Source organism: Squalius cephalus, assembly GCF_949319135.1.
Source record: "Squalius cephalus genome assembly, chromosome: 8".
In the NCBI taxonomy this organism is placed as follows: domain Eukaryota; kingdom Metazoa; phylum Chordata; class Actinopteri; order Cypriniformes; family Leuciscidae; genus Squalius; species Squalius cephalus.
The window spans coordinates 15,867,398-15,891,446 of record NC_137129.1 but is presented as its reverse complement, the minus strand read 5'-3'; the positions used below and the strand labels follow the sequence as shown (position 1 = coordinate 15,891,446).

At 35.6% G+C, this 24,049-nt stretch overlaps 2 protein-coding genes across 2 annotated transcripts; one reads left to right on the top strand and one right to left on the bottom strand.

The window, feature by feature from the left end:
* The first annotated feature begins 459 nt into the window (after positions 1–459).
* Positions 460–16,586, top strand: ptpn2b (protein tyrosine phosphatase non-receptor type 2b). The gene is made up of 10 exons (XM_079878939.1): positions 460–749; positions 1,799–1,889; positions 1,992–2,092; positions 7,776–7,874; positions 8,829–8,966; positions 9,131–9,340; positions 9,570–9,731; positions 9,831–10,027; positions 11,340–11,441; positions 15,541–16,586. Exons 1-10 carry the CDS (start codon positions 693–695, stop codon positions 15,563–15,565), a joined length of 1,182 nt encoding a protein of 393 aa, XP_079735065.1. The 5' UTR covers positions 460–692; the 3' UTR covers positions 15,566–16,586.
* A 313-nt stretch (positions 16,587–16,899) lies between these two features.
* Positions 16,900–22,501, bottom strand: psmg2 (proteasome (prosome, macropain) assembly chaperone 2). The gene is made up of 7 exons (XM_079878361.1): positions 21,648–22,501; positions 21,348–21,519; positions 21,186–21,244; positions 20,255–20,373; positions 19,727–19,900; positions 19,530–19,650; positions 16,900–17,783 (listed from the first exon to the last, which is right to left on the bottom strand). The coding sequence occupies exons 1-7, from the start codon at positions 21,702–21,704 to the stop codon at positions 17,703–17,705; spliced, it is 783 nt and encodes a 260-aa protein (XP_079734487.1). The 5' UTR covers positions 21,705–22,501; the 3' UTR covers positions 16,900–17,702.
* Between the last annotated feature and the right edge of the window lie 1,548 nt (positions 22,502–24,049).

Genomic DNA, 24,049 nt, shown 5'->3' with positions numbered 1-24,049 from the left:
GCAGATGAAATTTAGCTCTGTAGCTAATTCTGGGGCTGTCATTGACTGTCCATTGTCCCTGTTAAATAAAATGTAAATAAAATAAAACATCTGTGGAGATATCTATTTATACAGTACGTTATATTATACTGTATATTCAGATGAACATCTTCGTGTCTGAAATATCTGGCATTCAGCAGTTACATGTTCATCTCACTTCAAACTGAACTGACACTTATCTAAGCACATGCATATCTTTCCTTTGCTGAATACAGAAGACTACAGTATATTGTAAAATGCCTTATTCTAAATGTATTAAGTAGCCTACACATTTAAAATATATTTTCATATTATATTATGTTATTTTATATATTTTTTGTTTTGTTTAAATTTTAACTGAGTATTGAGCATCACACATATATTTAAAAAAAAAATTATATATGAAAAAAATGTCCAACAAATGTAAAAATGTTCGCCATTGCTCTGAAATCTTGGAAGCTGTCTTTCAATGCGCATGAGCAGACCAGCGCCGCTCTCCTCGCCCGCGCATGCGCAGAGAACTGAGCTTCTCGTCGCAAATGTCAGCGACACGGACAAACACTGACAGACTCTCTGACGGTTCAGTGTGAGGACGAGAAATGAGTGATTTCTACAGTTGTGACGTTCATTCTTAATAAAAAAATAACCTTAAAGCGGAAGGAATTGACGGAGATATGGAGCAGGAGTTTGAGGACATAGATTCAGAGGGCCGCTGGCAGAACCTTTATTTAGTAAGTGAAGCTAAGTCAGCTAGCATGCTAATGAGCCACGCAATCTACCGTTAGCCGTTAGAGAAATGTCATTTTATATCCTTCATCTGTCTCTTTTTTTGACTTAAATTCAGTGTGCTCTCACTGTTCTTCGTTTTTACTGTTGTTGAAATGGGGATAAAATGAAAGTGAAGCTGCAAAACCAGGATGTTATGGTGGTTGTTCTGATGTAAACTGAAGTGTTGTGAGTGAAACTGTAACTTAGCTGTATCTCAGAATCTAGTAAACTGCCTATCTAGACATCATGTTTGGGAACTGAGTCTGTTTGTTTAACTTCTTTTTTTTTTTTTTTTTTTTTTTTTTTTATTAATATACTTGTTAATCTGTCATAACAACAGAAAAACAGTGTAGGCTGAGATTGAAATCAAAACATTTTAACGTGTATTAACGACAAAAATGCTGTCTTGTTAGGGAACACAAGATTTTGGGACAGACATCTAATGACAACAATGTAACATTCACACCGTGAATGTTATACGAATAACAGCTGTTAGCTATTTCTGACCTAAACACGTTTATTTACTGTAAACAGCAACTGTTACGTTTTCCTAATATCATTGACTAGGCCTAAATGTCATCCGTAAACATAAAAAACCAGTACAGTCTGTTAAATCCAACTGCCCTGTATTATTATTCACATACATTAGTATCCTATACACTCTATTAACTGGATTTCTAAACTTTCACTCCTGTAGTGTTAAATAAACAAGCATATTTTTATATGCCTCATAAATGTAGGTTGTTGTTGAGGGAGTTTGTCTTAACAAACTTGTTGCTTCCTTGATTAACGTTTCCAGTAATATTATGTTACTATTTCTGGAAGCAGTCAAAATCGACATGATCAGCTAATTTCTTTTAAACATGCTTTTCCTGTCCTTTGTTTCCCGACATGGGCAGTTGACTTGGGAAATAAACTGAAATGAAAGTTGATGAATCTAATTAGTAATTACTCAGTAATGATGACCTAAATTAACTGTTGTTTTGAAGCTTTGCATTTATTTCTTTTTCAGGAAATACGCAACCAGTCACACGAGTGTGCTTTCAAAGTGGCCAAGTATCCAGAGAATCGCAATAGAAACAGATACAGAGACGTGAGCCCATGTAAGTAATGTCTAGGTTCTAGGCATGATGCTTCTCATCATGTAATGTAATGACTTTAATATTGCATTCGACATTGTTTCACTTTTTTTCCAAACATATTAGTTGACCACAGTCGGGTGAAATTAGAAAACACAGAAAATGACTACATCAATGCCAGCCTGGTAGTTATGGAAGAAGCCCAGAGAAGATACATACTTACCCAGGTAAGTAAACTCCACCCAGACCATTAAATTTACTCTTGGAGCTCCAAACATGCAGAGCTGACAAGGTTCCCGTGGGTCCTTAAAAAGTCTTCAGTTCAGTTTTTATCAAATTTAAGGCTGTTAAAGGAGAACTCCGGTCAATTTTAACATTTTTTTGTAAATTTGGAGTGCTGTCAGTACAGAGAACAACGACAAAAATCGGTGTTGCCTACACCGTGTTATCCTCTTTTTAAAATTTGCACCCTGTTGACTTAAATGGGGCAAGTTTTAAACCTGCTTTTAGCCTCTTAACATCCTTGATGTGTCATTACAAGTGCCCAGCCATGTGAGTGATTCCTTCAGAGTGAACACGCGGTGAATCTGACTGCAGTAGATGTGCAAGATATGAATAAAAATGATGTTATTTCAGCCAGCGCACATACCTGTATTTACATCCTGTTTTCGGTCGAAGTCCACAGTAGTCGATTGTCGAGTTCACGTGCATAGGTTTAGTACGTACGATCATGCGCCCGAACTTGACAATTGACTACTGTGGACTTCAACCGAAAACAGGATGTAAATACAGGTATGTGCGCTGGCTGAAATAACATCATTTTTATTCATATCTTGCACATCTACTGCAGTCAGATTCACCGTGTTCACTCTAGAGGAATCACTCACATGGCTGGGCACTTGTAATGACACATCAAGGATGTTAAGAGGCTAAAAGCAGGTTTAAAACTTGCCCCATTGAAGTCAACAGGGTGCAAATTTTAAAAAGAGGATAACACGGTGTAGGCAACACCGATTTTTGTCGTTGTTCTCTGTATTGACAGCACTCCAAATTTACAAAAAAATGAGCTCAATGTTAAAATTGACCGGAGTTCTCCTTTAATGTATTACATATCCTAAATGGTGTAACAAAAGTCCTTTTTTTAAGAGGTTTTAAATTTAGGGACAGAATAGAAGAATGGGAATCATGAAATGGCCTAATGTTATTATTACATTTCATGAAGCTGTTACTGAAGTAAATCAATTTAAGCAACGGTTACCAATCAAGCAATAAGGCACATTTCAGTATCAGACCGTTTTGTTCAGTGCTATGGTTTTTCACTGTCAGTCTGTATTAAAATACAGTATCCAGAAACTTTGCTATGTGTAGTTAGCTACATGAAAAATATATATACAGTGAGCAAAGATCACTGCCAATCACTGAAGCTGTCAAGTACACACAGCTGCACTCATGCGAACACTCCTGTTATAATCAATGAAGCTGTGCAATGAATCTCTTATTGACATTGTGTTTATACTTTGTTGGTTATAATAAAAGGATATGCGAGAATGCTGAACAATAAAAGCAGCCGTTTGAGTGGATTCTGACTAAATTAAACAACTGGCCATTGCGTTTATGCACACAACAGATATGTCTGTGATTGGTTACATTACACAATGTAAATAGAAACCTTTAACACTGTTCACAGAGCACTTAACACTCGCGGGAACATTTTAAAGCATCCGGCTATCAGCGGGTACTGGTACTGCAGAACGCAAGGTATCGTCACATTAAGTTATCAAATAAATCTTTGGCAGGAAAAAGATTCATTTTGGCAACCGCCTAAATATTTTTATTTGATTATGCATAATTTTAGAATTTTTGTTACACAAACTGCATCTGGCATGTAATTTAACGTAAACTCTTGTAGCTCACAGGAAGGTAAGACAGAGTACATTATTTAACACATTTATTATATAGATTTTACAACTATTGAGTATTGACAAAATAATCTGTTTATTGTCTTTCTTTAAACACATTGTTATTGTATCAACAAAGTTCACTATCCTCTAATTCGTATGTATTGTTTTTTTAGTACATAAACCAATTTGAATTATACATTTGTATTTATTGAGTAGGGGTGTAACAATATATCGTGCCACAATATATCGCAATACAAAAATGCACCAATATGTATCGTGGATAGTGACAATATGTATCGGGGATAGTTCACCCAAAATAAAAATTACCCTGTGAGAAAAAATGGAAGTTTTCAGAGTCAGTACTACATTAAACTACAATATATTATGTTGAATATAATGTATAATAATGGGGGAATATTAGTGGGTCCTGATAATGCTTATGTTATAAGTCTTATGTTACCAGTAAAAAGTGGCCTACATTATTTTAAATATATCTAGCCAGTGACAGAGTGCATGCATATTCGTCTAAAATAATTCTGTATTTTCAGGTTCAGAATCATGAATATATTTATTCTGGTGTCACCATTGTCCAAGCCTATTCATTTACACCCACAATGTTATATCAAATTTAGCATTTAATCAACAGTACATTTTTTCTTAACCTTGTATTATATGTCTTGGAGTATCGCAATAATATCGTATTGTGAGTTCAGTATCGTGATATGTATCGAATTGTGAAATTAGGGTATCGTTACACCCCTAATATTGAGTATATATTTTAAAATGAGTATTTTAAATGAGTAACCTGTTATGCAGCTGAAGGTGTGCCCCAGTTTAATTAACGTAAAGAATCTGAATTTGAAATATAGGATTTATTGTTAATTGTCTGGCTTTGTTCTCTATGGTATTCATCTTATTTGTGCAGGTCATAAAATAGGTCTTAAAGTCTTTTTAAAAACTCTGCACAATAATTTATTCCATTCTATTTTGTGTACAACAGCTAGATTGATTTGAATGAATGATTCAATGACTCACTCATAAATACTTCACTTGTTTTATTACTAGATGAATCAGCGTTTTTGAACAAATCTCTTGAATTAATGATTCGATGTTAAACGATAAACTTTTTAAGTCACTTGTTGCCACCTAGTGTCAACGATGTGATCGATGCAATCAATATTATAAGCTCCAAGTTACTTTTAAAATGTGATTTGTTCTATTTTGATCTCTCTCTGGTCGACATTTGTTCTACCATAGACAGCAGTGTTTTTTTTGTGTGTTTTTTTTATCTGAACTATAAACTTTTATTCCAGTACTTCTCTGATCATGTGAATATTTGTAACAGAAATAATGATACTGTGTGGTTGAAAAGACTGTTGGTGAAGCTGTTTCATACCTATACGTGACAACTGCTTTTTCTGGGTCAACAGCAGTGCCAACGCAGATCTGGATGTTCTGGTGTGATTTTGTCGAAGGTTTAATAGGCATCTTGCTGAATCGTTGTCATTTAGAAATAATAGTGTTTAAATCCAGATCGCAAACTTTTAATGATTAATCGTGCAGCTCTAGTTTTCAATATTAGAAAGCTTTTGCTTTTAGGTTGTGATTAAGTTGCCTTAAGCAGGCACTTTTTGTCAAGTTATTTTCGGTAGACTAATTGCAGGGACGATCCCTGGAGAATCCTGTGGTGAAATGGCTTTTCTCAGGCACACAAAATAGCAGTTCTTAGTAAAAAACCTGTGTGTTACTCCTCTAGATTCAACACCATTGGCTATCTTCACTCCGCTGGCAGTTGCTTTACATTGATGTTACTACAGGATGATGTAGGCAGGTGGTAGGTTTTACGCACGTCTATTACCAACCAATTTGTGTGGGGTAGCATTTCAAAGGTCACAAGTTCTAAAATACATTAGTCAGCCATTTGAGATTCGGTTTTGGTTTGATTTTTTTTTTTTTTTAACAAATGTGTAGGTGTGCTAGACTTTATGGCATTTAGTGATTTTGCATTGCTAACAACTAGAGGTTAGTGCTGGGCAGTTTGACCAAAAATCTGTATCACGGTATTTTTTAAGATTCTGTTGGTTTCACAGTATATCTGTTTTTTTTTTGTTTTTTGTTTTTTTTTTGTGGCTTATTTTACTGTCAGGAGTACAGAGAATATAAAAACATTGTAAGGACAAATACAAATTTACTTTGTAATGGTGGTAATCAAATCAATTTATAAAACTAACAATTTAGTTAATCTTAAAATGCAATCAAATGAAAATGTAATAATTCCTTAAATTTTTTGGCAGTTTTACTGTTTAAATTAAAACACGTATGAAAACTTGTGTGATATTCCCTTGAAATAATGTTTTAATAGATTTGATTATATTTGATAGATTTGATTATATATGATATACATTTTACTGTGCAATTTCTTTCATAATTTCTTCAAGTTAGACTGAACTTTTATTTTGCCAGGTTGTAATGAAGACCTTTCTGGTTCTGTGTTTTATTAAACTGTAGTATTATTATTATTACTTGAAGAATACTCTACTGCGCATGCTGTGTGTAATATGTTTCTGTTGTGATTTCTTCAAGTTATACCCAACTTTTATTTTGACAGGATGTTGTGAAGACCTTTGAGTTTGTGTGTATATGATATGACGAATGACGATAGTTTTATCAAATGAAATGCTTGTGAAGTGACTCTCAAAGCAGCTCTGCCGATGAAGTTCATGTGTCCATGTCCTCGTATAGTGAGATGGCAGACGCTGAAACAATCGAAACTATAGATCCATGGAGCTATTCATACAAGCGCAATCAATCTCAGCGCAACAAAGCAAGATTTTCTTTTTCGACCAGTGTGCCGATTTTTGTTTTTCCCCATCGCCCCATAATGAAACATTGAAATGAGAAATGCTGTTCAGTGTATTATAAAACACTACACATAATGCACATATTCCCTTTTTTTTTTTTTTTTATCAAAATCCACTTTAGATCGCAGTCGGAAGTTATTAAACGCACTCCATGATGGTTTCTGTGTAGTACTGAAATGTATTTATTTTAATTTACTGTTGTGTGTTGTACAGCGGACAAGGTTAAAACCAAATGGGAAAACATACGAGATGCATACATGAGGAAAAATATATTCTCAGTCAGCCCCACCTATTGTGCAGCTGTGAATTAGCTGAAGGCAATCAATCGTTTCGCGTTCAGTGTGAAAGCTCCGTTCGTCTGCGATTCGCGTAGCTTTATCGCATCGCACTCAGTGTGAAAGGACCTTAAGATACATTTGTAACTGGATTCCATGATTCCATCCTCATTGCGGAAATCATAGGTCTCTACATGTTTTTTGCAATATTAAAGATAGTTTTATTATACATATGTTATGTTATTATATGTTTGTTGTGTTATAAAATTATAAGTTATTAGTAAGAAGGGTGTGCAGTTAATAGAGGTCCACTCTCAATACACTCTATATATCGCTCTTTGTGGCCATTGTATAGATACAGCAATTGTTTCAGCTGCACACCAGTATGGGGGTATTTGAAATGTCATCTTAAGAAAGCCTGAAAATATAAAGTTGGGTTCATAATGCTTAAAGGGATAGTTCACCAAAAAATGAAAATTTGGTCATTCTTTCCTCACCCTCAAGTTGTTTCAAACCTGTATGAATTTCTTGATGTGGAACATAAAAAGGATATTTTGAAAAATGTCTAAAACCAAACAGTTTATGGGCCCCATTGACTTCCCCCATTGTATCCTTTCCCCCCATACTATGGAAGTCAATGGGGTCCATCAACTGTTTGGTTACCAAAGTTCTTTAAAAATCATCTTTTGTGTTCAACAGAAGAAAGAAATTCATACAGGTTTGGAACAACTTGAGGGTGAGTAAATGATGACGGAATTTTCATTTTTGGGTGAACTATACCTTTAAGGAGCTATTACATAAACCATATTCTTGTGACCATTGTGGCCCATCCCTTCTTCTTTTCAAACTTTGTGTGTGTTTCTCTAATTTCAGGGTCCTCTGAGAAACACCTGTGGTCACTTTTGGCTGATGATCTGGGAGCAGAAGACCAAAGCAGTTATCATGCTCAACAGAGTAATAGAAAAAGGCTCGGTAAACATCATTGATCTAAACTTTTTCTCTTTGAAAGCACCACGCTTTCAGCCTCCACACTCATTCATACAACAATAAAATGTTAAATCTTAATTCATATTAGAAAGTAAGTAGTATCTTAAAGAACTAAGACAATGAAGATACTGCAGAACATATAGCGCTGTTAAGACTATTAAAACTAGTTTTCTAAAATTGAAATAAAACATAAATATTAGATGAAAGAAATGTTGCCTTGACAACCAACAACCAAATAATGTTACAGCTGAATTGCCATCCTGTTTATTTTTGTATGACATTGAGGTATTTTAAATAACACTTTATTAGAAATGAGTCTATGTGCAGTTTGAGTGGGTTGGTGGCATTTTAAACATGTAGTGTTTTCCTTTTATACTATTAATACGTATATTTCACAATAGGATAATATGACAGATATTTTGGAAAGCTTAACTTTAAGTATCTTTAGGTTGTTGTTTTTTTCACATCTGGTCATTTACTAAAACTATTTTAAAAAAATGCAATTCATACATTTTATAATTACCATGATTTAATGGCTAAATGATGAACTGATTTAAAATTAACTTTTTTTTTTACTTTCTGAATGCAAAGATTATGCTTGCATATTTTTTGTACATCAATTAGCACATACATTTTAACTAGATTTTTATCTTCGACTCATATCATTTTTATTTGTCATTGCCCTAATAATCACTGTATATTCTGTGATAAATGCTGTTAGTGGGTGTGTAACTGAAACTCTTTATAAATGGCAAATCCTAATTTTGGACCATTCTAATTTTGGCCATCACATGTTCATTTGTTTTTGGACATAGTAGACCCTCTTTTAGGTTTTAAAACAATTTTTATGTCAGGAAGTTTTTACCACTTGATTTAAATAAAAGAAATGTTCTAAATCTACTTCTACATTTCATTATTTCCACACTTTCCGTAATGCAGGAAAAGTGTGCACAATATTGGCCGACACAAGAAGAACGAGAGATGTCCTTCCGTGACACACGCTTTGTGGTAACACTAGTGTCAGAGGACGTCAAGTCATATTACACCACCAGAGTGCTGGAACTCCAGAATGCAAATGTAAGTTTCTCACATTGACCACTGAAAATCACATTCATGCTCACAGAATGCTTTTTCTATCAGATTCTTTGGCAGATTTTAATTGCAATTCTATGCTTTTAGCAATTCTAATATCTTATATTTTTCTTGTCTGTTTTTTATTTTTATTAATTGTATCCACTTAGACGGGGGAGAGAAGAGAGATTTATCACTTTCATTATACCACATGGCCTGATTTTGGTGTCCCAGAATCCCCAGCCAGCTTTCTGAATTTCCTGCTAAAGGTGAGAGAGTCTGGTTCACTCGGGATGGACCATGGTCCAGCAGTGGTCCACTGCAGTGCAGGAATTGGGCGATCTGGAACGTTCTCTCTGGTAGACACTTGTCTTGTCTTGGTGAGTTGGATCTCTAAAACTAGGAGCCTACAGGATTTTAACTATCATGTTTTTTTGTGAGTCATGATTAGACAACATATATGCAATGGTGGTGCCACATCATAAGTTATACTCTGCGGTATTATATTCTCATGAGTTTGGAGTATATATTGTTCTTTTTTCCATTTGTCTCCCACTCAGACTTAGAGTTAATTAACCACTGCTTTTCCTCTATCACTGATGTGTTCAGATGGACAAAAGAAAAGACCCATTGGAGGTGGACATCAAAAAGATTCTTTTAGAAATGAGGAAGTATCGGATGGGTTTGATTCAGACCCCCGACCAGCTGCGTTTCTCATACATGGCTGTGCTGGAAGGTGCCAAGTACATTATGGGAGACTCTTCTGTGCAGGCATGTCATCACCAGTATTTTAAACAGAATCACCAGAAACTGGTCCCTGGACTAGACTTACTGTGTTTGTGTTTATGACTTTTCTATGGCTGTGTGCAGAAACAATGGCGAGAGCTCTCTAGAGAGGACCAGGAGCCCCTATCTGAGTCTCCCCCGCCGCCTCAGCCTCCTAAATGCACAGAACGCTACAATGGCAGCAAGCTGTCTCGTCTGGAGGATGGGATGGACTCAAAAACAAGCAAGAAAACAGTCCTAGAGACCCCCAATAAAGAACCAGACAGAGATGCTCGAACAATGTATGTAACAAGACGTTGTATATTTTTGATTTAACAAAGTTTTTCCAAAACTGCATGTGGCCAAAAATATTCAGATTCTGGATTTGGTTGCCAAATGAATCCCAGGATTATTGTACCATTTTAATGTTTTAGAATGGTTGGATTACTGATTTCCTTGTATAATTGGATAAATCTTTCAAAATCTGTCAAGAACATGTCGAGTTCATATTTCACCCCAATAAAGGACTAAGAAATATAATTTAGCTTTAAGAAAACAAGGCATATTAGACCATTTACTTTTTTGCGTTGTTTGTGGGGTTTTTTTTAAAGACAAGCACATTTCCCACCAAACTTTAATTTGATTTTAATTACTATAATTTGAAAAATATTTATTTTATTAAAACATTTATACATTGTGGTATTACTTAAAAATAATACCATGTTATTACTTTAAATCAATGTATTACAATTATTTTAATTTACTGTAAGAATGTTTAGTGTAAAACTTTCATACTAAAAACTGTAAATTACAGTATCTGGAGGCATTTGCAAAATGTGCTTATTCAAACAGATTTGGCATATCATGTCACAAAATATGCCTGGGCCAGTGCAGATGTGTTGGATGGGTTTATTATTAGCGAGATTTTCGCATTCGCTCTAGACAGTGTTATTAGCATACTTAATTGCTTACTCATGACACATGGCAATACAGCTAAAAGTATTCCTAATATGTTGGACATTTTATTGAAAGTAGTCTATACCTGTTGAGAGATGCCTTCACAAACACCCGTAAAGAGCTGTATTTGTCATGTTTGAGATTTGGGAATGACGCAAAAGCGGTTCGCAAAATTAGCTGTATTTTTGTAATTCCGCAAGGTGCCACTGGTGTCGCAGAAACTACATATTCACCTTTAATTTTCTTAGTGTTAAAAATGTTACTTATTTATTTTTTCCTTTTGATTTTGGGGTAAATTGTGAACTGGACTAGATTTCCGTGAGATTCACCAAATTTGTGTCCTAATTTAATAGATTGAAACTTAAGGCGAACACCATGAAGTTTTATCTCTTCCATATCCATATTTAGGTTTTGTCCAAACAACATGCAGCCACAAGCAACATACAACAAGTCATTGTCACTTGCTCTCTTTTACTTTTTTCATTTCTGTTGTCATACTGGGGAATGCCATTAGTCTAAAATCTCACTCCACATAGTTCTATTTTAAACGGCTATTATATTCTGATAGGCTGTGAATAGAAAAAAAACTTTTTTACTTGTTAGAATGCTGTTAAAACACTACATAGTCATGTTATATTCACTCTTTTCTCTCTTCAGTGGTCACAAAAGACCAAGAGATGAGAAAATGTCCAACCCCATCCAGAAGACTCAGAAACAGACAAAACCCAGGATCAACGACCCTGATAAGAAAAGAAAAAGGTGAAACTGTCTGTCTGGAAGGAATGTGATTTTTATTATGCTCTGCTTTTCAAGCATGTCTGATCATGTGTATGTAATGTCATATAATCCCACAGATCTTCAACCCACTCAGTTCTCATAATGTCATTTGGTATTTAGTGTCTCAGATGCAGGTGGCCTTACTAGACTTTTAAGTTACTATTTAGTCTTTTGGGACATTCAGAGACCAAGCCTTTTGCAGACTCATGTCACAAAATATCTCTGTTGTATTGAAGCAGCGCAGTGCGGATCAGTGTACAGCTGTTCTTTACTCTGTTTGATATGTGGCATCTGCCCTGGAGAGATTTGAGTGGTGATTTCGTGTGCCTTTGTAATGTCTGTGTGTGCCAGAACTTACTGTAATATGCGAGTCCAACTGGCATCACTGAAAATACTATTATATTTATATCTTCTTCATATAATATAATAATAAATTGTATAGACGTGTTGGCCAATATGATAGCAGATAATTATTTTGGATTATTTATTTTGTACAAGTTTATAATATCCACCATCATAAATTGGTGAGTAGGACAGATCTCTTGACAGAAGAATCTGAAGATTTCAGATTTGAGTAGGCTAGTGGGATGCTGATGGAATCAGACTGAGCTAATCTGATGGCCTATTTAAAAAAACGAAGATTTTTTTGCATTGTGACATTTTCATGACAAGCAGATTCTCCCTTAAATGCTCATTATTGTAATACAATGTAATACAATGTTTTCGTGTAATAAAATTAATTTCAGTATAACAAATACTACTATGATCTTTACTTACAACTGTACTTTACAAATGTATTATTGCGTTTAAAATACATCACTACTTACATGTTAAAGTTAGATTTTTTTACATTACACTAATGATAATTTGGGGGGAAATGTAAAAATACAAGAAACTGGTTTTAAAAATAGTTTTAATTTTCTTTAGCAGTTAGTTTTAACATGTCATTTCTTATTTTTAGATTCAGCCTTCAGCAATTTTATAAGTGTAAAGAGGTCATATGGGGTCAGGTCAGCGTTGTGTTGAGGCTTGTTTGTGTCTTATATTATGGTTTCAGTCTGGGCTGTATTTGCTGTACGTGACACAGCGAGTGCTGCCCTGTTGGGAAACAATGAGGCAGCAACGGCGCATCTGAAGGATTTTTGTACAAAACAAGCTTGACCGGGCTCCTCAAATTCCCCAGGCTGTACGTGAGAGCCAGACACGAGCCTTGTGTGCTGTGACATGCTGGTTTGGAGCTTGCTGCTGTTCTTATGGCCGTGGCTGTTGGCGTTTTAAGACTAAGCTTCAGCATGGTGTGATGTTTTTGCTTTTTTCCTCAGATTTAGACATTGGCCTGTACTACTTGAATGAGATTTAAACCAAATGTAAGCAAAAACTTAAGTCTTTTGAGGGCCATAGATTTGTGTTGAGCTTAAACCTGATGGTTCTTCCATATTGAAATGTGGCAGAGTTCTTTAGTTCTTCGCACAGCTTCAGTGCAATATCTCAAATTTTGTGGGTGTGTGGTTTGCGTGCAGCACTGGTATGTTTCTGCAGACTGAGCTGAGAGTGTGTTTTGCTTGGTTAATTGTGTGTCACTAAAGTAGTTTTTCTTTCTTTACTTTTCATGTATATTTTTGTTTAATTCTGCCATTCTGAGTCTGACCAAAAAAGATGCATGTATAACAATAATAAAACTTCCCTCACTCACACTTTCATGCCCCCCCTTTATCACACTCAGGTTTGCAATATTTTGTTGATCACATCATTGGAATTGCAACAACTGTGAAATGAACCCACTAATTATTTGTCATTGGATGGATAAATAAATACCAGTGGATAAATATTTGTGTCAGTCAGATGGCTAAAGATAGACAAAATAGTCTTAACCAGTGATTATCAACCAGGGGACAACTTTCCTTGAAAAAATATTTAAATGTAGTTATATTAATATAATATTTATTAAAATGCTAAAAATAAAGTTGGACAACAATAACATAATTTTGAGTTATTTTTTAGCAAAAGGGGTGAAAAAGGAGCAGGGAACAATATACCAATATTGAATGTAATTTTGTCACAGTAATAAGAGCTTGGTCCTTATTGGTTGGTAATGCCCCTGCTGCATGTTGGGATATTAACTACCATTTATTTCCTAATAGACTGTAAATCAGTGGCAGATATTGCATATATATTGAATGTGCTATTTAAAGGGATCACCCAAAAAATGAAAATTCTGTCATTTACTCTTGCAGCAGAAATGTATTGCCACAAGAATTTATATCATGGAACACATGTGAAGGTTAGCCGCGGAATGCATGCAAATATTATGTCAGTCTGATGTCGTATTTCATTTACACATGATAAAAGCCGCATAGTCACAAAGTCTTAATGCACAGATTCGATCTTTTGACCATATTCGAATTTATTTATTTTGGTCCTGCCTGTTTACATTCACTTTAGATACGACTGGTAGCCGATAGCTGTTTACATGAATCCCCACCAAAAATGATTCTGACCCTCAGGTTTTGAATGGCCGTGCTATTAAAAATGATTTATATAATTCATGTCGGGTAGTACCATGATTATTTGCCAGCATGTGTACATTAAAAGCTGTCATAGATGTTTGTAGTACAAAATCTGACTGAATGGATATAGACCGGAAAATAACAGTAATTAAAAATGGTAAAGATCTAGAATTCTGAAGTTAAATAAAGTGGGGTAAGATTACATTTATCATCAAATTAAATGAATTAATGAGAGAGAGAGAGATTGAGTGTGAATTACCTGCATCTGTACAGCATCTCTATGGCCCTGGTATTAAGATGTGTCTTGGTCGATCAGATCACAAGTGGACAACGCTAAATACAGGTGTAAAGGGGGTCTAGAATGTTAGGAGCTTCCAGAGGTAGTCGAAAACTCATTAGACTGGATTGCTTTTGTATTTTAGATGTACATGTGGTTAAATGCAACCATAAACCAGACGAGATTTAAACTTTGTCGGCTGAAGAGCCAAGTTTGGTTTGAAGACGAAAACGTATCAAGCACAATGTTCTCTGACCATTCCTGATTTCTAACACGCACTCACAGCATTCAGCGTGGTCTTGTGGCTATCAGAGCAGTCTTAATGTTTTTCCATCGTCTCCTTCGTGTTCATGTGTAAATTAGGTGAGCTTATTATATCGATCCATTCGATCTAAATAAGCCCATACATTTAACCGCCCATAGTCCCTCCCCTCGAAGAAATCAGGACAGAAGTGGTCGAAAGTGGACAAAAGAGACGGATTAAGACAACACGTGTAAACGGGAATGTCTCTCCCTCATCTACTTGTGATCCGATCGACCAAAACGCATCTTAATACCAGGTGTAAACAGGGCGTATGTAATTGAGAAACTGTGAGTTTAATTACAAAAACAGTGGAGTTATCATCGTGTTGCTGAGAAATATAATGTAGCTTTCAGTAGCGTGCTTTATTTATAAAATTCACAGGGCAGTTTTTATGCTCCTGAATATTTCTGTATGTGTGCAATTTCTTAACTATATATAAACTTTCCACCTCAATAAAAAAGCAGTTTAGTGCAAGTGCATAGAGGCACGTCTATTATGACATTAAAAAGCTATCGTTGTGGGCAAATGTGTCGCCTTCGCCTTGTGGTGGCTTGAAATTCAGAGGAGAATCGGATATACGTGTTTAGACGTAGGTCATATGTCCAGAACTAATGCGAAAAAAGCAGATCTTTTTGTGTTTATACGTGTCTGATATGTATCAGATGTGAGTAAAAAAAATCTGAATTTTTTGTTTTTTTGTTCCAGTGTAATCGCAGCCTAATACTGGGTTGTAAAACCTGCTTCAGATATTAGATATTATTCAGATAGTTATGTCGTTTGACCGCCTGGTATTTTTGGATCTTCCCATTAGGGAACAACAAGAACTCTGCTAAAGTTCTTCTTTGTGTTCCATAGATGAAAGTCATGCAGGTTTAGAACAAAATGAGGGCGAGTAAATGTTTCATTTTCATTTTCGGGTGAAGAAACCCTTTTTAACATTGTGATTTGAAATATAACATATTTGACTTTGCATTCTGTGATTTATATTGACAGAGCGAGAACAACCAGTGACATCTAACTCCATGGCAACCTCTGCAAAAGATCTCCATCCCATAATCCTCCCTCATCCAGCCCTATGTTTTTAAAAGCTGTTTACAGCATGAACTCCTCATGAAGGTTTCTCCACTCCAAACAACAGCACACACCAGCACTATATCAGTGGATGAAGCTCAATAATATCAAGAGGACAGCGCATCGCCATGGTTTGGATTTGGTTTTAATTTCATTGGACCTATTTTGTGTCTTTTTTTTTTTTTTAGCTTTTTGTTTTGTTGGAAAAAGCAGCAGGATCTGAAATTGTTCTATGCATTTCTAATGCTGTTCACACATTGTATTTTTAGACAACTTTTTTTCAGAGGCAAAATGAAAAGCTCTATTTTTTTATATGAAATTACTTGAAATTTCCTATCATATCTACAGGGCTGAATGCTCAAATTCAGTTTGTGAGATTGTTAGATGACGTCTTATGCTGAAGAGTGTTCACATTGTGTACATAGTGTACCTTATGAGATGTAAAAAAAACCCAATTTGATTGTACAAAATGAGGATACATTGCATTTGGTTAAAACAAACAGACCAAACCAGCATTGTCTGATGTTGAAGAGTCTTAATTTTCTTTATCCAAGAGTAGCATCCATGAATAAAACTGCTATCATTTAGTTTCTGTAACGATGTGTTGCTTCATTCACTTTTTCCAGGCTGTCAACCACTGAGCTAATATTATTGCTCTTCTCTCTTATAGACTTACGCTGGCCATATCTTACAATAATATTCTGTTTTCCCTTACTGGTAGATCACTTTGTGTTTAGTGTGAAGGTGGATCTCATGAAGAAAGTCCAGTTCATAATACACCCTGAAATAAAAATGTAGCCTTTTTAAGACCATTAACTTTTTCACGTGGTGACATTTTAGCACGTTTTCCCCCAAATCCTCAATACTGTAATGTAGGAAAATATGCTGTTGTTATTACTGTAAAATATTTGTTTTTGTTTTTTACTTAAACCAACAAATTCAGTAAAACATTCCTGTGAATATTCTTGAAAATGCCCGTTTTCCACTTTTTCACATTACTGTAATATGCTTAATTTTGAAAATTTCACAATGAGAGGAATCTTAATTGTGATTATATAGACTTTAACATGATTAATATTTCTTGTTTAGGAGTGAAATACACTCTTTTAATGTTTTTGATGGGTTTTTTTATTTTCTTACGCTCACCAAGTCTGCATTTATTTGATAAATAAAATAATAATATAGTGAATTATTACAATTTAAAATAACTTTTTGAAAATATTTTCAAAACATAATTTTCTCATGAATTTTCAGCAGCCATTACTCCAGTCACATCATGATCCTTCAGAAATCGTTTTAATATATGTGATTTGCTGCTCAAGAAACATTTATTATCAATGTTAAACCATTGCGCTGCTTCATAATTTTGTGTAAACCGTGATCAATTTTTTCAGGATTAGTTGATGAATAGAAAGTTCAAAATAACAGCATTTATTTGAAATAGAAATCTTTTAGAACCATGTCTCTCCTGTTACTTTTGATCAATTTCATAAAAGCATTTTTTTTTTTCTATAAAGTAAAACTGCCCCCAAACAGTAGTATATGACCTGGATATATCTTGACCATTTTTGTTAGCTTAAACCCATAATGATTCATTTCCATCACTGTTCTGTGAAGGTTTAAGACAGCAATGATGGGACATGACTTGACACTTTTACCATGGTAATTCTTGGTGCACCAACAATGAAAGCATTGTCAAACTATGTAGAAGGGGCTTTTAAATGTTTTCACTTTCTTCCCAGAAGAACAGTGTGTCACACACGACTGGTCACAGCAGGTTTAGAACTGCGTCACATTACAAGAACTGCTACACTGCTGGGAAAATCAAGTGGAAGAGAGCCAGACCTATGCTGTCATCAAATGATGGGTGGACAGATGAAAACAAAGTATCAGCATGACTAGCAATATAAGAAAAAACGACACGGGACACACAATTTGCCAAAAATAATGTTACGGGTTATTATTTCTGTTCTATTTCACTTATTTACAAGCAAAATGTGTATTTAACGCTTTGTGCAGTTTGACAGTTCAACATCAGTGATTCTCTGATCCATGTTATAAACGGATGATGTTTCAGCCACGCTTCAGAAGAGAAGAGGTGGGATCCCGCTGCCGAACAGCAGCTTCCATGAGGGAGGAACCCGCCACTGCACTGAGCCCTGCGTCTAAGAGAAAACATCACATTAACAAAACAGCAACACAATCTATGCGGAAAAAACAACTTTCACTTCTGAAATTCTGAAACCACATCCTTCTAAGGTAATGTTCCATGCTCAAGTTTTGAAATTTCATCCAATGGTCCTTCTGCATGTTTTTCTTTTAGAATAACCAGATCCCATTTCCTTAAGGTCCTTAAAGTCTCAAACTAAGTTTCATCAAATCAAAGGCCATAAAAAAAGTCTTACTTATAATTCTTACTTAGGTCTTAAATTTGGGGACAGAGAAAACGGGAGCTGGCTTAATGTGAGTTCCGCATATTTCAAAGTAGCCTATACAGCCTTGCGGTTCGCGATCAATGAATAACCCACATTTATGCCAAGCAACTGTTTATGGTTTACTGTTGATTAATTATGACAAGATTTACTTTTATGATGTTTATATCATACCTGCAAACTTTTCACCTTACTGGCAGAGAATACATTTTCATTCTGCTGTTTTTGTTCAGATCAATGCAAAAAAATATTTTTATGCAGCATACACGCACTGTAATAAATGTTAACTGGTTGATCGACGAGAATCTAACATGGATTCTAAAAAATCAGGATAAGGTGTGTTTGTGAGCGTAACATCCCTGTTCCTTGAGGGTTAGTTTACCCCAAAAATTTTAATTATCCCATGATTTACTCACCCTCAAGCCATCCTAGGTGTATATGAGGTGTATCTTCTCTCAGATGAACACAACTGGGGTTACATAAAAAAATATCATTGCTCTTCCAAGCTTTATAATTGTAGTGAATGGCACTCCTGATTTTAAAGTCCAAAAAAGCACATCCATCCATCATAGAAGTAATCCATACGACTCCAGGGGGTTAATAAAGGCCTTCCGAAGCAAAGCGATGAGTTTTTGTAAAAAGAAATATCCATATTTATTCCGTCCGGCAGACGGCCTACGCAAGTCAACATACCAAAAGAGTAACTTCTGACGCGATGTATGGCGTATGATGTAGGAGTAGCGTAAGCTTTGATGCCTCTCGCGGTTCAAACTAATTGGGCTGGGCAACAAACTCAAGCTCCTCTTCTCTTATATCAAAAATCCTCAGACATTTCTCTTTAAAAATTCTCCTTTTAGACTTTAATTCTTGACCGGTGTTTTGTTTTGCTCTATCTTCCGCGTTCATCAATACGTCATGCGTCAGGTCAGGTACTCTCTCGCCGTAAATCGATGCGAACGGCCGGCTGTCGGAAGTTATTTATAGTTATAAATATGGATTTTTCTAACACAAACGCATCGCTTCGCTTCAGAAGGCTTTTATTAACCCTCCTGGGGTCGTATGGATTACTTTTATGATGGATGGATGCACTTTTTTGGACTTCAAAATCAAAACCACCATTCACTACCATTATAAAGCTTGGAAGAGCAATGATTTTTTAAATCTCTGACTGTGCTCGTCTGAAAGAAGATAGTCATATAGGATGGCTTGAGGGTGAGTAAATCATGGGATAACTTTCATTTTTGGTTTAGGTTTGATTTTGTTTTTGTCAAAACCTATTTGAACTGTAAAGTTGTTTGAATTGTGTTTTTTTACAGTCATTTTAGGGTTTCATATTTTACCATAGACATTGCCCTACTCCACTCATACAGTATTTTATTTGTGGAGATCTTATTAAGCCTTAAATTGACCTGATTTACCAGATATCCTGTTTGTTTCATCAGCATTATTCAGATTGACTATATTCTCTCACACACTTACAGGTTTTTCCAGCAGATGGAGCCAGTCATTGAGATGGTTGATGAGAGCAAAAGCATCAGGGACGTTGTCCCCTTCTGAGCAGAAGATCAGCACTACTGCCATAGGGATGTCCTCTGTGCAGCTGAAAGACAACAAACTCCATTGGCCGAATTCACGATTGTAGATCTGATCATTTTACGATTCATGACAGTTTTTACCAGTCTGTGTAAAGGGCTTTGGTCACTCCTCCTCCAGGAATGTAGAGCCGCTGCTCTGAGTCGGAGATCTCAGGGAACGCGCTGATTCTCTCCATCTCCCTCCAGCCCAGCTCCTCCACCCGCTGGCCCTCCTCCTTCTGCAGAGACGGGCTCAGCAGGTACCGCAGAGGAGTGCTGCTCAACAAGAAGACACAAGCATTTAAATACGACCGATACAAAAACACTTGAATCATCTGGTGTTTTTGGTGACTTTTAGTGGATGTCTGAAGTCAGTTCTCCTGAGGTTCACACAGGTGTAAAGAATCATCTTCTAAAGTCTGAAGCACAATACACAATACAGTATATCGTTTCATCATTTAAAACATGTTTTCATTGAAAAATAAAAAAAATGTGTGTGTGCTAACTTAAAATGCATGGCGTGAGGTTTGAAAATAATGATATCAAAGATAAGAAAATTAACTTACTAATACAATGATATTTATACAATTCTGTGCGCATTCTATCTATCTGTCCTCACGGTTTCATTACCCATGAAGCTGTTGGTCGTCTCTCTGATAAGCGTGACTGCTGGAAAGCAGCACACTTCTGAGGAATCCACTACTCTTGATCCAGGAAACAATCAGCTTTCGGAATGATCTGACCTTTGTCTAAAATGAACAGTAAACAGCAAAGAGTCATATGCAAGTGAAATAAAAATAAAAAATGTATCTGTGATATATCGGCCAATATTTGGCATTTTATAATTAGCGATATCAGCTGAAAAAAAATATTTTTGGCCGATAACTGTTAGAATCAGGACTTTTATTTTGACAGCATTAGGATTTTTTGACAGCACTGAGATGGCACAGGAGCTCTGGTTCTCCGTCTGCAGAAGTTTACTGTCTTTGTTTAACAGTTCAGTCTGATAAATTATTAAACAGAAATTATTTACTAGAAAGAATGTTAAAGTAAACAGTATATGAAAACCTGTTCATCAAGTACAAATTATTTTCATATTGCTTTATTTTCAAATTATTTCTAATTATATACATGATTAAACTGAATAAACAGTTGATTAAAAGTATAAACCAATTATTTATATATATATATATATATATATATATATATATATATATATATATATATATATACACACACCATAGCTTATATATTTCTAATTTTCTAAATTTATAATTCTAATAAATTATTTATATATATATATATATATATATATATATATATATATATATATATATTATAATTCACAGTATTAATGGGGTCTTTATACATGAAAATATATAGCTGTGTTTTAAATTTTAGGATTGGGTCCCTCGCACAAGATAGTAATACTTGGGGGTCCGTGGCATCTGAAACTCTGCTCTAAGATACTGGCATCAGCCATCAAAAACTCCATATCAGATGACCACTAAATTGTAAACCTTCAACAAAGTGTAAACTTGTATAAATGCACACCACTAACCTGGATGATGGGTGTTCTTATCTGCAGGACGGACAGCTTTAAGTCACTGTGGGAGTAAACTGCACAGACACATTCACAACATCAGACACTGACTGTACATGCAAGAGTTGGTGGTGTAAGAAAATATGATTCTCATGAATTAAAGCTATGATATCCCATTACCCTCTGCGCTGGTGCTGAGCTGGGCAGCATCCTCAGTGGATGTGGCATACGGGTTGTTCCCAACCATGGGAATCAGACAGTCCGTGTGGAAGTATCCCACTCTGGGCATATTTAATGTTGAGATGAGGAGATCCACGGCGAGCTGTCCCACGTTTCCAACAGATACTGCAGGCTATGCACACGAGAAACAATTATAAGTAGCTCAATGTTTGATAAGTGCAGCATACAGAGGATCACATGTGTTTGTTTGTGTGATGATGATGAAGCTGAAATACTAATGAAGGCAAATACTTTACTTACCATTATCAACGTAAAGCCTTTAAAAGATGGAGCTACATCCCCCGCCGAAATGAACATTTTTCAAACGTTTATATCTAATTTAGAAGATAAATTCAGATGAATTGCAGTGGATCTGTAGAGATTTTTTACTTTCAATTTCTTGCGCTGTGAAAAAGGACCTGACATTACTGCGTCATGCCTCACCAGGACACCCTGATGCCTGAACGAAAACAATCAAAACTACTCATTTGCGCGACGTGTATTTTTTGAGGTGTACTTTTTATTGTTTTAAGGACGTAAAAAAATTTAACATGCATAATGATATAAAAATATTAGACCTTAAGAGACATTCATTTGTTATAGAGCATCACAGTCCCGCCCACAGCCCGAGAGCGCTTCGGTGCCGGAAGTAAATTTCCCATTCATTTTTCCCATTGACGTTTTCGAAAATCCGTATCTAAAGAGTTTTAGAGCATGTCTGAGGATAACCAGCTACGGCTGAACTCATAGGCATACAACATATCATTTCGAGTGAAAAAACGGCGAGAAAATCCAAAAAAAGTCAAAGGTACAAGACTGTGTACATATTTTCATTTCCGAGCGAAGGAACTACTCATCCCATAAACCACCGCGCCTCACTGAAGTCGACTGAAGCCACAACCGCGAAAGAGCCTTTAGAGCGACTTTCAAATCTGACGACAGCCACGCGAACTTTTTCTTGTGCCGTTTATAGCAGTTCTTTCAGTAGTAATTGTGTAAATAGACTGGAAAGCATGGCTGGCGGTCCGCGGCTCACGGGTGCAGATCTGGCAGTCCGCGCGGCGTTCTGCTCATCAGTTTCAGCGGCCCACGGGCAGGTTGCTGACAAATGCCTCAACAATTTCCCACTTGTGGTCCATGCTCATTTTATTCATGAAGTTATAGTTCATCCTTAATTTTAATAACATTTAATGTATTTTCTTAATAACAACAAGTGAAAATTAAAAAGTGAAGGTCAGCAAACCAGAAAGTGCATCATATTCAGTTTATTAACTTGCCATGAATTATTACACAAATGTTCAGTAAATGCATGAAGAGCTCTCTATGGCTCTGGGTATGCCTAAGCTAAATATTGTTTTGACAGTGGCATCATAAAATGCTTGATATGACTCATATACCATATATGAAGACTCCTCGGTTCAAATGTCACATCAGTGATACCGTGCAAAAAAACGCAACAGTTTTTTTTTTTTTTTTTTCTAATTATCTTGAGTCTTCACGAACTTTCGCGGGGTTTACACGAGCTCCACCAATCAGATGCATCACTGTGGGATTGTGGGATTGTTTAGGATTGTGGGTAATGAAGTACTTCTCCAAGACATCGCGAATAAAAGGCATTTATCTCAAAACAAGGTTAGTGCCCCATGAACTTTTGGCGCTTATATGAGCATATACAATCGCTTAGTACAGCCGTAGCTGGTTTTAAGTCTACCATGTATGGTTACGTTTTTATGGCTTATACCCCAACTGTCAATGGAGAAATTGTATTGAATTTTTACTTCCGGCACCGGCTGTGGGCGGGACTGTGATGCTCTATAGTGACAGAAACATGTCAAAATAAAAGTCTTTCGCCAACAAATTTACCAGCTAAACAATATTTCTTATCTTATTATTATTATTGTTGTTGTTGTTATTGTTGTTAATTAGCACATTATTATTATTATTATTATTATTATTATTATTATTATTATAAATATTGCGTAAACTTTACGCTTTGTAATAGAGGTCCTGAAACTGCTGTTTATTTACACTGCTCATTTGAAAGATGTAATTTTATTTTCAAATATATTAATAAAAAAGATTTTTTTTAAATATAAAAATATGGGGGTATTAGGGGGAGTACTACAAGAAAAAATATAGTTTTATCAGAAACTCACTGCTGAAGCTCTGTTCAACATGATTGACCAGAAGATGACGCTAGACTCTTATAGAAATTAGAGGACAAAAAATAATTGTTCATGTCCTGTGTTAGTCTTATGAGTATATGATGCTGGATCAGGAGATTCATATAAAATTCAGAAGGACATTGTGTGTCAATCACTTTAAGTTGTTGGCACTATTTATAAAATAAATACTGAAATATTTATTTCAGTAAACTCAATATAATATCAGGCTGAAGATGGTAGGCCTAATCGTGATAATGCAATATCCCTGAGCCAAGGGCTATGAAACTTACAAAACACAATAACAGTGACTTTTCTGCAGGGATATTCAAAAATATGATGTTTCACACATGACAATGCAAGAAATCAATACAGTCATCAGCCTCAGCCAAAGGCTTTCATTGAATAAAGCTTTCAGTCCAGCAGAGAAATATAATAACTACAAGCTAAACACTAAAAAAATCTCTGAATGTACTTTAATAACCAACAAGAGCGCGCCTG

Excerpts from the sequence above, each read along its gene's own strand:
- ptpn2b (XM_079878939.1), top strand. The coding sequence starts at position 693 with ATGGAGCAGGAGTTTGAGGACATAGATTCAGAGGGCCGCTGGCAGAAC. Across the intron at positions 750-1,798 it reads GCTGGCAGAACCTTTATTTA|GAAATACGCAACCAGTCACA; the intron begins GTAAGTGAAGCT and ends TTTCTTTTTCAG. Across the intron at positions 10,028-11,339 it reads GACAGAGATGCTCGAACAAT|TGGTCACAAAAGACCAAGAG; the intron begins GTATGTAACAAG and ends TTCTCTCTTCAG.
- psmg2 (XM_079878361.1), bottom strand. The coding sequence starts at position 21,704 with ATGTTCATTTCGGCGGGGGATGTAGCTCCATCTTTTAAAGGCTTTACG. Across the intron at positions 21,245-21,347 it reads GCTCAGCACCAGCGCAGAGG|TTTACTCCCACAGTGACTTA; the intron begins GTAATGGGATAT and ends GTGTCTGTGCAG. Across the intron at positions 17,784-19,529 it reads TCCATCTGCTGGAAAAACCT|ACGCAGGGCTCAGTGCAGTG; the intron begins GTAAGTGTGTGA and ends GTTTTCTCTTAG.